General features: G+C 41.2%; 1 protein-coding gene across 4 annotated transcripts in view; it reads right to left on the bottom strand.

The window, feature by feature from the left end:
* Positions 1 to 10,216, bottom strand: part of STK26 (serine/threonine kinase 26) — a 52,364-nt gene extending 42,148 nt beyond the window's left edge. For 3 of the 4 annotated variants that reach the window (XM_025372552.1, XM_025372553.1, XM_025372554.1), the window contains exons 1-2: positions 10,031 to 10,216; positions 9,780 to 9,930 (exon numbers count right to left, since the gene is read on the bottom strand). In XM_025372552.1, the coding sequence (XP_025228337.1) occupies positions 9,780 to 9,821 (42 nt within the window). In that variant the 5' untranslated portion in view covers positions 9,822 to 9,930; positions 10,031 to 10,216. The remainder of the gene's footprint in view (positions 1 to 9,779; positions 9,931 to 10,030) is intronic. The other variant, XM_025372555.1, reaches the window with a different exon arrangement.
* Between the last annotated feature and the right edge of the window lie 2,484 nt (positions 10,217 to 12,700).

Genomic DNA, 12,700 nt, shown 5'->3' with positions numbered 1-12,700 from the left:
CTGTCAGATACATTGACTTTAGTCTCTTTAACCACAACAGGTCAAAGTTCTATTTTCTGTCACCATACTTTTAGTAGCATGTGTGCGTACTTTGCTGATTGGTTTCATTTGTGCTTCTGCTTAAAGTTAAGGCAGGCAGCAGGAAATTGAGATCAGGGAGTTTAGAAACTTTCCCAGCTCTAGTGGGCAGCGATAATGATGAGCCAGAGGCTTTGGGAAGAAATTCTGACTTTATGGGTTCTACTGGCTCAGCTCCCCTAAATTGTCTTGCATTAATAACAGCTTATGCTCCACCTGATTATCTATATTGCCCATCCCTCCCCTACCACCCACTGCTCTGTTATTCATACTATAGTGCATCAAGCAGTCAAACCTAGCTTAATATAACATACTGTAAAGTGATATGTCCCAAAGCCAATGGTTTAGTGGAAAGCTGAGGGTGGGAAGAAGGGTTAAAAAGGGACTAACGGAGCAACTCAAAAATGCATTTTCAAAGAAAAATCTGGATGCTTCTAGATGTTCTTAAATTATTTCCTCCACCTGCCAAAAATTCACTCCTAGGATTGTGTTACCAGGCACGATTGAAACCTGGTAGAGTAATTCACTAGCATGCTTAGAAATTTCCTAACACATCTAGTGTAGTATGGATTTCAAATTCAGTAAAACTTCACTAAGTTGATACTGGGAAGCTTTTTCTATAATTCAAAGCAACTGTTAATTCTTTGGTTAGACACCCTATTGTTCCATAATAAACAAATTGAAAAAAACCCATTGATGGTTGATTTGAACTCAACGCATTTCAGTCCTTTGTATTTTAAGTTAATAAGGTTGTACTTGTATAGATTTCTTTTCCCCACTTTTTCTTTAAGAGGTAATAGAAGGAGAGGGAAAAATTTAAAACACTGTGACAATACATAATCTCTGTTACAAGGATCACAAAGAAAGGCTGAAAACTTTTTCCGTAAACATTTTTCATGAGAAAAATGCAAAAACACAATGGCTTCGATTTCCTCAATGGCACATTTTTTAAGATGCTTGACCAAAAAAAGAGAAAGTGAACATATAAAAAAGATAATTAGACTATTTTCACCTGTTTCATCTAAGCGATCTACAATTTTGTTTACTTTGGGGCTTAGGAAGTATGAACCACAGTTTTGTTCTAATTTTGCCAGACTATCCAAAGCTAAGACATACCAGTGGTTAATCTGATATTTTGAGACACAAATCATTCTCATCCACGATGCTATGAAAAATGGAGGAAAAGAAAGGCCAGCAGGCTGCTGTCAGGGGAAGGCTGGAACAAGTCCAGAACAGCCTGAGGGGGAGTTTTTAGGTGCATCCTGTAGCTCTATCCCCAGCAAGGTATATGCTAGTGAGGGGTGGTGGGGAGAGGCAGGCAGGAATGGAGGACGGTATATGTTCCAAATATAGGTCTTCCGGTTTCTCTGAATGTTCAGATAGGTGATTTTCCTAAATCATATGTGGTTTTAGGGAGGGACAACAAAGAGGATCATGGGTAGAGTTGGCTGTCAATGTGCCCTTAGTTTTATGTTTAAATCCAAATTTGAAGGCATTTTCCTACAGAATCACTCTATGTTATAGGAGAATTAAGAGAAATTAGTTAATATCTTCAATAAATATTTGGTTTCTACAAACATTAATTCAAAGATGTGGTTCCTGTCATCTAACACTTTAGTCTAAAATGGCGGATGACCAAGTGAGAAATGCACAGAAGATAGGGTTAAGAATGGATAAAGAAAATGTGGTATGTATACACAAGAGAGTACTATTCAGCTGTAAAAAGAGGATGAGATCCTGTTATTCACAGCAAGATAGACGGAACTGGAGGACATTATGTTAAGCCAGGCACAGAAAGACAAACACTGCACATTCTCACTCATATGAGAAAATAGATAGTAGAATTGTATTAGAGGCTGAGAAGGGAAGCAGGAGGGGAAGATGTGGACAGATTGGTGAACTGACACAAAATTACAGCTAGATAGGAGTAAATTCTGTTCTGCAGTACTGTAGGGCGAATATGGTTAACCATAATTTATTGTATATTTTCAGAAAGCTAGAAGGGAGGATTTGGAATGTTCACACCATAAAAAAATGATAAATATTTGAGGTGATAGATATGCTAATTGCTCTGATTTGATCATTACACATCATATACATGTATTGAAATATTACTCTCGGTTGGGCACGATGGCTCACACCTGTACTCCAGCACTTTGGGAGGCCAAGCATGGTGGATCGCTTGGGCCCAGGAGTTCAAGACCAGCCTAGGCAACATGGTGAAACCCCATATTTACAAAAAATACAAAAATTAGCCAGGCACGGTGGCGACTGCCCATAGTCCCAGCTACTTAGGAGGATGAGGTGGGAGGATCACCTGAGCCTGGGAGGTTGAGGCTGCAGTGAGATGTGATTGTGCCACTGCACTCCAGCCTGGGTGACAGAGTGACACCCTGTCTCACAAAAAAATATATTACTCTGTATCCCATAGATATGTATAATTATTACATGTCAACTAAAATAAAAGGAAAAAAAGAAGTGGTCAAAATTTTAGTTCTGTGTATTTAATTGATTTTTTTTAAAAAATGAGTTACATTCTGCCATTCCTTCAGAGACATTGTTTTACATGTGCCTGTGGTAGAAATTCTTTGAGTCTTAATTATGAGAAATGAAAAGGAGTTTGTTGTACTATAGCTAATAATACTGTTATTTTTTGTTCACCTAACACCATTTTTCTAGCAACAAATAAAACCAGTAAAACCACCACTCTTTCAGAACACAGAACTCAGTCAAAATTGCTATCAAGATGTCTGAAATTCTACTATTAGATTTCCATTTCTTAAGGTATAATTCCCTGTACAATGTGAATATCCATGGAGAAGTAAAGCACTGAGCCATTAATCAAAAACATCTTAGTATGAGTGAAATTATCAGATTCTTTCTAATGTGACAGTTCAGACAGGAAAGTAAAACAGTTTTTAATTTATGTTTGTTTTTTGGGGAGTGGGAGGGCAGAGGGAAGAAACAAGAGGTAGATAGGTCCAAATCACCAGTGAGAGGACCTTGAAGAGCCATGGGAAAGAACAAGTAGAAGGAAGGAGAAAAGGAGAAGAGATCAGGGGAGACACAAATTTGTCTGAAATCAGCCATGGTTACTAAGAAAGCAATGAAGCTCATTTTTCTCTCAAAGTCTGTGTAAGGCAAGAGAATGAGAGCTTCAGTGTGTGTGAACAGATGATTAGTTACAAGAATATTTTGCTAGACATGTTACACATAATACATGAAAATCATTTAAATAGGTATAGAAAGTCTACATTGTACACACATAAATTAGTCTTTAAGGCGTACAAAGTTCAAGCACTGTACAATATTTTTAAAGAAACAGAATTTTAAACAATGAGACACATCCACTCTACAGTACAGTGATTAGCCAAGACTTTTACATATAATTCATACCTAATGGTACAAAGAAAACTGAAATCCATGGTCCCTGATTTCAAGAAATGTACAATCTCATTTGGGAGACAAGTATAACACATATAATTAGAGAAAATCTAAGGCAGTATATACATTAAGGACAAGAGTATCTACTACTGACAAAAGACAGAATAGGTACTTGGAAACAGAAGAGATTTCTATAGCCTGGGACATTCAGAGAGAGTTCACGAAGAAGGTAAGATGGAGGACCTTGAAAATCAGGTAGAATTTGGCCAATCATTGATTATTGAACTGTGACTGGCATGGTAGAATTAACGGGTTTTCTTGTTGGGAAGTAGTGGGAACTAAGTGTAGATCTACAGAGACGAGCCATATAACAAAAAGTATAGAAAACTGAGCAGAGGGCTTTGGGTCTCACTGGGGTGGTGTGGGGTGGTGATTGGGTTTCAAAAGAAAAATGTGGGTTATCAAGGAGAGAGATGAGATAATGACAGTGTTTTCATGTGATTAGCCAAGCATTGTTTTGCAGGATGAACTGCTCCCATACATCATAACACCTTTTACAAAGGAGCTCCAGCTCCACAGATGATAGTTAATTCATCCTAATAACCTCTCATTGAGGCAAAGGAAATGCAGCTTTTATTATTCCCCATTTTGTAGATGATTTACTCAAGGTCACTGAATAAATGAAAAGCAGAATAAAAAATACAGCATCACAATGTTCAATGGTTCCTAAGTACCAGCTAAATTATATTCTCTCATTTTCTGGGACTCAAGCAAGGGAAGTACATGATGATGGACCTTTGTACTCAAGTGCCATTTCTAAACTCTGATTACTGTTGAAGGCACATGTCCTATCATACCCAATTTCTGTTTATTCTCCCTACAGTCCCTACTCCCCTAGTGTTAAAAGTTCTAACTATCCCCCCCCCCGCCCCCCTGCTTCTCTCAGCTAACAGTCTTTGATTATTTTGTTCCAGCTGGTCTTCTGCCATTATCATTAGCATATTCAACACCTCTGCATTAACTACTCAACAACAAGGACAATAATTCGGGTTCACCAATGCAAAGCAATGCTTTCAACCTCAAATTGCGAATCTGATTATCCCTGTAGGGAGGTGTAAGGGAGGTATGAACTCCACATACTGGACTCTGGTACCAACCTGAATTCTTTCTCCAATGTAGGTTTCCTGATGACTGTTAAATAAAGAATCCGCGCACCCCACCCCAGTTAACTCTCTAACTTGACACATTTTTTCATCTTTTCATACATCTTAAAGCCATCCTTCCTTTTCTTACAACCTATGTGTCCTGTCTCATGAGGGCCCTCACTTTCACATATTCTTTCTGGCATTATGAACCTCTCCCTCCTTGATGTCTCTAGTCCTTCATTTTCAAGTGACGTGCCCAGCATAGAGTAGATGCTCAGTAAATATCTGATGAATGACTAAAGCTTCAGTTCTACATCTTCAACTACTTATTGGACATATGTACTTTGTCATCCCATTGTTACCACAAAAATCACAAGTCTAGAACAGAAATCCTTAACTTCCTACCAGATCTGGCTCTTCTCCATTACATTCCAATTTCTTTCAGATGTATCATAAGTCTCCCAGTTCCCTCATATTCAACACCACAAAGTCTTTAACTTTTCCTTCTGAAACTAGCTAATTAAGCCTGGTAATTAATTTTTCTTCATAGTACTAAACATATGGAAGGGAACCTGCCCATGGAAGGCCCATTGCATCTGTATAACTATGATTGACCCATGGAAATAGCCTCTGTAGCCAGGCGCAGTAGCTCACGCCTGTAATCCTAGCACTTTGGGAGGCCAATGTGGATGGATTGCTTGAGTCCAGGAGTTGGAGACCAGCCTGGACAACCGCTAAACATTGTCTCCACAAAAAAAAAAAAAAAACATAAAAATTAGCCGGGCATGGTGGCATGCACCTGTAGTTCTAGCTACTCTGGAGGCTGAGATGGGAGGATTGCTTGAATCCAGGAGGTGGCAGCTGCAGTCAGCTGTGATCGTGCCACTGCACTACAGTCTGGGTGACAGAGTGAAACCCTGTCTCAAAAAAAAAAAAAAAAAGTTAAAAAAGAAGAAATAGCCTCTGTAGATCAAATTCCCTTACATCTCTCAATCCTCCAGTTGATTCATTCATCCAATTTTGAGATTTCCCTTCCGATATATAACTTGGTACATTGAGTCTCCCTTACTCAGAACTGTTTAATGGCCAGTTCAAAGGCCAAAATCCTTCCCTGGCATTTAAGGACAATCATGATCTGTACTCAAACCAGTTTTCTGATATTATAGTGCATCATTTTTCTAGAGGAATTCTCTATGACAGCCCAAATGACTTTATCCTGTTCTCAAAGATTGTGTGTGTATGTGTGTGTGTGCATGCGCTCACAAATGCAGTGCACCCTTCCTTATCTGTATTGTATACATATGCTCCTTGACTTAAAATGTGGTTATGTCCCAATAAATCTATCATAAGTTGAAAATATTGTAAGTTGAAAAGGCATTTAATACAGTACACCTAATCTACCAAACATCATAGCTTAGCCTACCTTAAATGTGTCCACAACATTTACAGTAGCCTACAGTTAAGCAAAATCATCTAACACAAAGCTTATTTATAACAAAGTGTTGACTATCTCATGTTATTTACTGAATACTGTATGGAAAGCGAAAAACAGAATGGTTGTGTGAGTACCATTGTGAAGTCGAAAAATCCTAGTCTGTCTACCTCTGCTGGGGATTTTTCCTTGCTTGGAAATGCCCTGCCCGGTGTCCATCCTAACAAGACTTTGGGGTCAGCTTACTTTTTGGAAGCGTTCAATGCTTCCAGTCTGACACTTCTATTATACTTACAGTGAATTCACAGATTTTGCATTATTTGATATTTCATGTGCTAGTTTTAACAACTCAACAAGATTTTAAGATCTTTAAGGGCAGAACATGTAATATATATTACTATGCTTCCCAGAACCCAGTGATTATGTTCACCAACATTGGGCAATGTTTCCCACCACTTAGATAAAAGTCTTCAATAAAGTGTTCATTAATCGTTAAACTTCATTTCTGCTTCTCATCTCAAATGACAACTAGATTTAAACTGTACCACCTGGGTCATATTTAAAGATACATGAAGGCTAATTTTAAAGTTCGTTAGCAGAAGCTTTAAAAGTTCTTTAACAAGAGGCACAGGATAAAGCATAACATTTAGTACTCTAATTCAACATTTAACTTTATTCTCCCACCTACATCTTACGAAAGATTTAACAATTAACAATATTCTAAATGAAAATTTGTCCTCAAAAATACTATTGTAGGTTCTAAGGGGAAATATCTTAAACTTAAGTATGATTTATAACTGAAAACTTCAAAGAAAACAGGTTTTGAATCATTAAAGAGTAAATATTTGAGTGGAAAGAGATAGGTTTATTGGGTTTTTTTTTTTAAGGTGTACTTTAAATAGTTTGAAGAGTTCAGCTACCGCTATGGAAAATTCCTCTAGTTACACACTAAAGAAGTAAGCACAAATTAAGTACAAAAAACTTCATACCCTCAACATTTGGTGTAACATGGCAAAAATATTCATTACTACAATATTAAGAAATATCAACAATATGAGTTTGAGTAACAATTCAAAAGGAAGAATTTGAACTGGACCAAATCCTGGGTTTTCTTTCTTCACTCCAAGTTTCTTTTCTATTTTAAACTAGTGGCAACAGCAATTTCTTTGTTTGAAAGTCAGGAATGCTGGAAGTCTTAAGTGATAGAACAGGTAGCTGAGCTTCTACTTCACATCTCTCCTCAGAGGGAGAAAAAAATTGTGGAGAAAGCAATTTTGTTTTTATTTCTGGAAAAATCATTTTTCCCATCAATCTACATAATTCTCTAAAATAAACTGTTAAAAAGTTATAGGCTGGTCGGCCACCTCACCCTGATTTGTGGAAACACTATACAGTAATTTCAAGAACACATGGCTAACTCAAGTTTTCTAAAGGTCTAAAAGTTGCTCCTGACGCTTTCATAAAACTCTAGGAGAATTTTACAAGCTCACAATAGATTTCTGCATCTCATCCGCAATATTTTGCTACATAACAATAATAAAAATAGTCTAGGTTCAAGAGTCACACTGCATGCTATCAAATTTATTATTAAGGTATTGTACAATTTCAACTATGGAAAAAATTGTGTGCTGCACGAAGTGCTTAAGAACTATATTAGAAAGAAAATGGAAATAAGAAGTTAAGAATTTACCATTTCATTAAGATGAAGAGAATGACCAAAAAAAAAAAAAAAAAAAGATTCCTCTCTTCTTTGCTAACATTGAGATGTTTGCCCTACTCAAATTAGGTGGGACAAAGTAATCACAACTCAGAGGGCATAGAGTGAAAGGCAGAATTTGTAATTTAAAGTATGTGATTCACATTCGAATCCACATTAATTAAGATTTAAAAATTCAGGAGATAGGCAACTCAGATAATTAAACAAAGCAGGGAGCAATCAGAAATACTGAACAGCAAGCAGTTCCTAAACCACATAAATTCAATAAGGTCAAGACAAAATAAAGATCAGAAACTATTTTCCCCTCAGCACACAGAGTTCCCCAGAATCACAAACTTGATGAACGCGAGGCACTCACTCTGCTGACGCACGCACGCAGGCTCGCGCACACAATGGAGCCAGAAGCATGGAGACCCTCACAGACAAACTTCACATGTGCATCGTTTTACTCTCCACAGAATGGAAAGAAGAGCACGGTGAGAAAATGTCACTTTTTCCCAGATCAAACAGCAAAACTGTACTAGTATTGCGAACTATGAATTCCCTTGATACAATCAAAGGCAGAACTGAATGAATGGGGTGTGGGGCAGGGTGCATGGGGAAAAGAGGGAGGGAAGGAGGGGGGAGGCCGCCTGAGAGGAAGAAAGTTTGAGGCATTTTGCAAGGCTTGAGTGGATTAATCTTTTTTTTTAAGCCCTACTATTTCCTATTTCCCTTTCTCTCTCTGTCTCTCTTTATTTAATATACACTAACTTCCTGAGACTCAACCCAGACTTGCCCTAAATGCAGCTGAAATGTCTGGTGTTTAGGACACACCAGGAGTTCTAGGTGCACAAATAATCCCTTTTTGGGAAAGAATTTAAAAATCACTTTTGTGGCCATTCATAAAATGAGAACACTGAAAAACAAACAAAAAAAGAACTCCATGCATCAACAAGTAAATTGAGGCCCCAGTCTACAACTCTTTGATTTCTACTAGAAATATAAGCTATTTACTACTAAACATTTTATTTTCGAACTTGAAAAAAGGTTGTTTTCACATTTTAGATCATGAGGGACTGAGGCTTTAGTGGTTTTAGCCTCTAAACTATTCATAAATGGGTTGTTTGGGCCATCTAGCAAAGGAAAAAAATAGAACATGAACGCTTTAAAAAGTTAGTAGATTTGGGTAACATTTAGCAGATAGCCTAAAGTGCACCGATTTAAAAACATAACAGCATAAAAAGTTTTCTGACATAGCTTACCTTTAATAAAATGAAAATATAATGGGAGGGGGTTGGGCTGGGTAGACTTCGAGTAACAAGTTGGGTTCCATGCAGTAGTCCCTTGTCCAAGACAAAAAGCTTCCTTTAACCACATGTAACAGTCATCTTGTGGGAAAGGCACAGAGGGGGCTGAGAAGTCATCACCTCAGCGACTCTGAACAGAACCAGCATTTCTCACGCCACACTATGGGCTGGCCTGGGTCGGGGAGCAAGCTACAACTTTGCCCTTAAGCAGCAGTACCGAAAGGGAGAAAGAGGTCACCTCTCTCTTAACCCTACGCACACAGGAAGAGCCCAATGCAAGCCGCCGCCGCCGCCACCCCTGGTCTTGCCCCGCCCCAACTTGAGTGTGTGTTTGGGGTGGGGGGTGTAGGTCACTCACTACTCGCGTTTTACCCCACAAATTCCAAGGCACTTCCATCTCTCCCAGGTTAAGTTCCGGCCCCCCATCCCCAACCGTGCCAAGCTCAGCAGGCGCAGGTGTCTGTGGCTCTGGCCTATTTTTATACCCGCAACCGCCCTCAATCCCCACCTAGTTGCGCGCTCCAGTCCCGCCTCGCCTTCCCAGCGAAGAGCACTACTTAGCCTACACACCAGGAAACACCTCGAGCCCTACTCCCAGGTCACCTGGCCAGAGTGACCGGCCCTGCCCTCAGGGGAGCCCTGGGGCCGTCCCTTGTCGCCGGTGCCCAGCACCGAGAGCGCACCGGGCTCCCAAGTAGTCACGTGGGCGGCGGGGGCGGCCTGCGCTTCCTCACCTGCATCCCAGGCACTTGGACAGCCACCGGTGAGTGGGCCATGGAGGCAACTGCTGCCTCGCTCCGCTTCTGCGGCGGTGGCGCCTTGGGTTCGGACTGGCTCCTCCTCCGGGGGTAGTTCGGCGGCCCTCCCAGGCTTTTCGATCGGGGCCTGGAAGGACACACAAAAGTGGGGTTACTGGGCTGGCGGCGCGTAGCCCGGGGCTAGGAGGTGGGCTGTTCGCGGCGCAGCTGCCCGGGACTCAGTCTACCTTTCTGGCGCCCGCCCGCCGCTGAAGCAGCCGCCTCCGCTGCTGCTCCTCTTCCTGAACGCCGAGCGCTGTGAGTGGTGGTGGCTGGGACCTGGGCTCGAGTGATGCCGCTCCTCTGCGCCTCGCCGCTTTAGGAAGAGGAGGTGGAGGCGCCCCAGCCACCCGCCTGCTCGCCTGGCCGGGGAGGCGGTTGGGGGCGGTTCCGCCGTTGGCCCTGCCCCCGCCCCGCAGTCGGGCGGTGTCGCGGGAGCCGAGGCTCCAGGCAACGAAGGGGTTTGGCTGGGGTTGCTGGAGTCTGAGAAGCTGGAGACTCTCCCGGCACGCGAAGAGGAGAACCCGGGGACCGGGAGACCTGGAACACGGCTGCGCCTGGGAAGAGAATGGAAGAGTTTGGGAAACCCTGAGGGTATGAGGGCGCCCCAGATGCGGCCACGTTGCAGGGAGGCGTGCGAGGCTGGGGCACATGCAGCCTCGGAGACGACTTGAGTTGAAACTTGGGGAGTGTTGGAAGTCTTTCTTGGTTCCCCGGCCTGGCCAAGGGTAGGATCACAGATAGCCGCGGAGTCGGTGGACCCCCGCTTTTTCCCGCCATCTGGTCTCCTCAGCTGGGAGTCGCGCCTCTTGGCAGATCCGTGGCCACACTCTTGCTTTCCGAGTTCCCTGACCCCTGACATGCTTCAGGTGACTTCAACTTAAGATTCCCCCTACCTCTTGGGCTATCACTTGCAGAACTGCCAAACTGGGGCTTCTCTCTACCACAAGTTCTGCACGTGTAAGGCAGAGGGAAATTGGAAAACAGACGGTATGTCGGCAGAAAAATTAATGAGGATAGTAGAGGTTTGGGAAATGAGATTGGATCGTTAGCAGTACAGGTTATTGAATTCAGCATACACTGCAGTGGTTTTGGTAACTCCCTGCCTCCGCCCCATTTTAAGTTCCACTGCAGGAGGGAGACGGGCTCTTTTGAGAGTACTCTAACAGTAGCGACAGTAAGACTGGTAATAATAGCAACAGGAATTTCATTATGAAGGCACCTTTGGGAACACGTAAGGGGTTAATTACTTTTTAAAAACGGAATAGTCAAGTGCCACTTTTAAATGAAGATGAAGTTCCTTACCTTGAAATTTGTTATGGGTCTCTACGCACCACATTGTGGGGGGCCTCTAGTGGTAAACGGTAGTTTCTCTTCTTCCTTTTAAATCTTTTTCAGAGAATAGTATATGATTCTTACCAATATCGATATTATTAATGGATGTCATTTTCATTGTGCCAGGGACTGCTAAGTGCTTTCTATGTGTTATTAATACCTCACTGAACCTTTACAAGGGCCTTCTGGAGTCCTATAGATTTCCCCTCATATTACAGATGAAGAAAAAGGCTCAACCAGGTTAAATAATTTGACCTAAATGTCACACAAGTAAGAAATGGTACAGCTGGAAAATTCAGACGCAGGTCCCGCTGACTGGTGATAAACTTACTACTTTCTCTACGGTTTCTGTTTGTGTTTAATTATGATAAAGGGTACAACTGCATTTTCCTTACTCCTGGTTCCTCAAGTCCAGCCCTTCCCTATTTTTAACCTAATGCTAGGCTCCAATCTAGTCTCGATTTCGCACCAGTCCAGCTCACAACATTGCCAGCCTGACCAGAAACCTGCAGCACCACCTAAACTGTTAATGTCCATAGAAATCCGAGGGTTCTTTTGATCCCTCAAAAGCGCAGATTTTGATCTCACAAGTCTGGAGTGGGCCTAAGATTCTGCAATGCTAACAAGCTCTCACATGGTGATGATGTTTAGATCACACTTTTAAGTTGCAAGGGTCTGAATCAAGCTCCCTCATTTAAGACCTGTCTCAAATCTCACCTCCATCGACCCTTCCTAGTTGCTCCAAGCCCTCCTTCAAACTCCTCCAATGTGAGCAGCGCTCACGCTGTAGTTCTTTCTTCTTATTTCATGTATTTCATTTCTTTTGTCTGCCCATATTAGGTCCTTGAGGCCAGAGATCCAGCCTCTCTTACATGAGAATGATTCAGGTAGGATGGCAAGACTCGGAGGGCAAGCTTTTTATACATTTTGTCCATTGCTGTATCCCCAGAGACTAGGTTCATGGCATAGAGTAGGCCCTCAATAAATAATTGTTGAATGAATGAAAGAACTTCTTTTGAATTCTCCACTGAGGTTACTAGGTGCATAATGTGTACACTATATATTTTATTGATGTCAGGTTAAACCCCTAGGCATTGACCTTACTGAACATTTAAATTGTTCAGTTTATCGTGTGTTACATCTTTCATTATTTAGTCTCCAAAATTCTTTCCTGCTACTTTAATTTCACAACTACTTATGAGCCAGTTGTATAATTTTGATAGATAAGTAAATTAAGCATATCAGAGAAACGACTTTCTCTGACATCATTCTGGGCCAGAGTTATGTAACTATGTGGAAGAATGAAAGCTTAATGCTGAGGCCTGGAATATTGAGACATTTCCTAAAAGACATTACTTGTGAGATCTTAGTGAGCTTTTTATCCTTTATTTAGGTTTACTGCTATTAAATAAAGCATCAGTTGTTGTTATAATTGATAGAGATCACTTGAGTTTTTGCATGGGATTGCTTGTGGGCTTTTATTTTTTTTTTTTTTTTTTTTTTTTTTTTTTTTTTTTTTTTTG

The sequence above is a fragment of the Theropithecus gelada genome, chromosome X, assembly GCF_003255815.1.
Source record: "Theropithecus gelada isolate Dixy chromosome X, Tgel_1.0, whole genome shotgun sequence".
Classification (NCBI taxonomy): domain Eukaryota; kingdom Metazoa; phylum Chordata; class Mammalia; order Primates; family Cercopithecidae; genus Theropithecus; species Theropithecus gelada.
The sequence above is the reverse complement of the archived record's forward strand: the minus strand, read 5'-3'. Positions and strand labels throughout refer to the sequence as shown.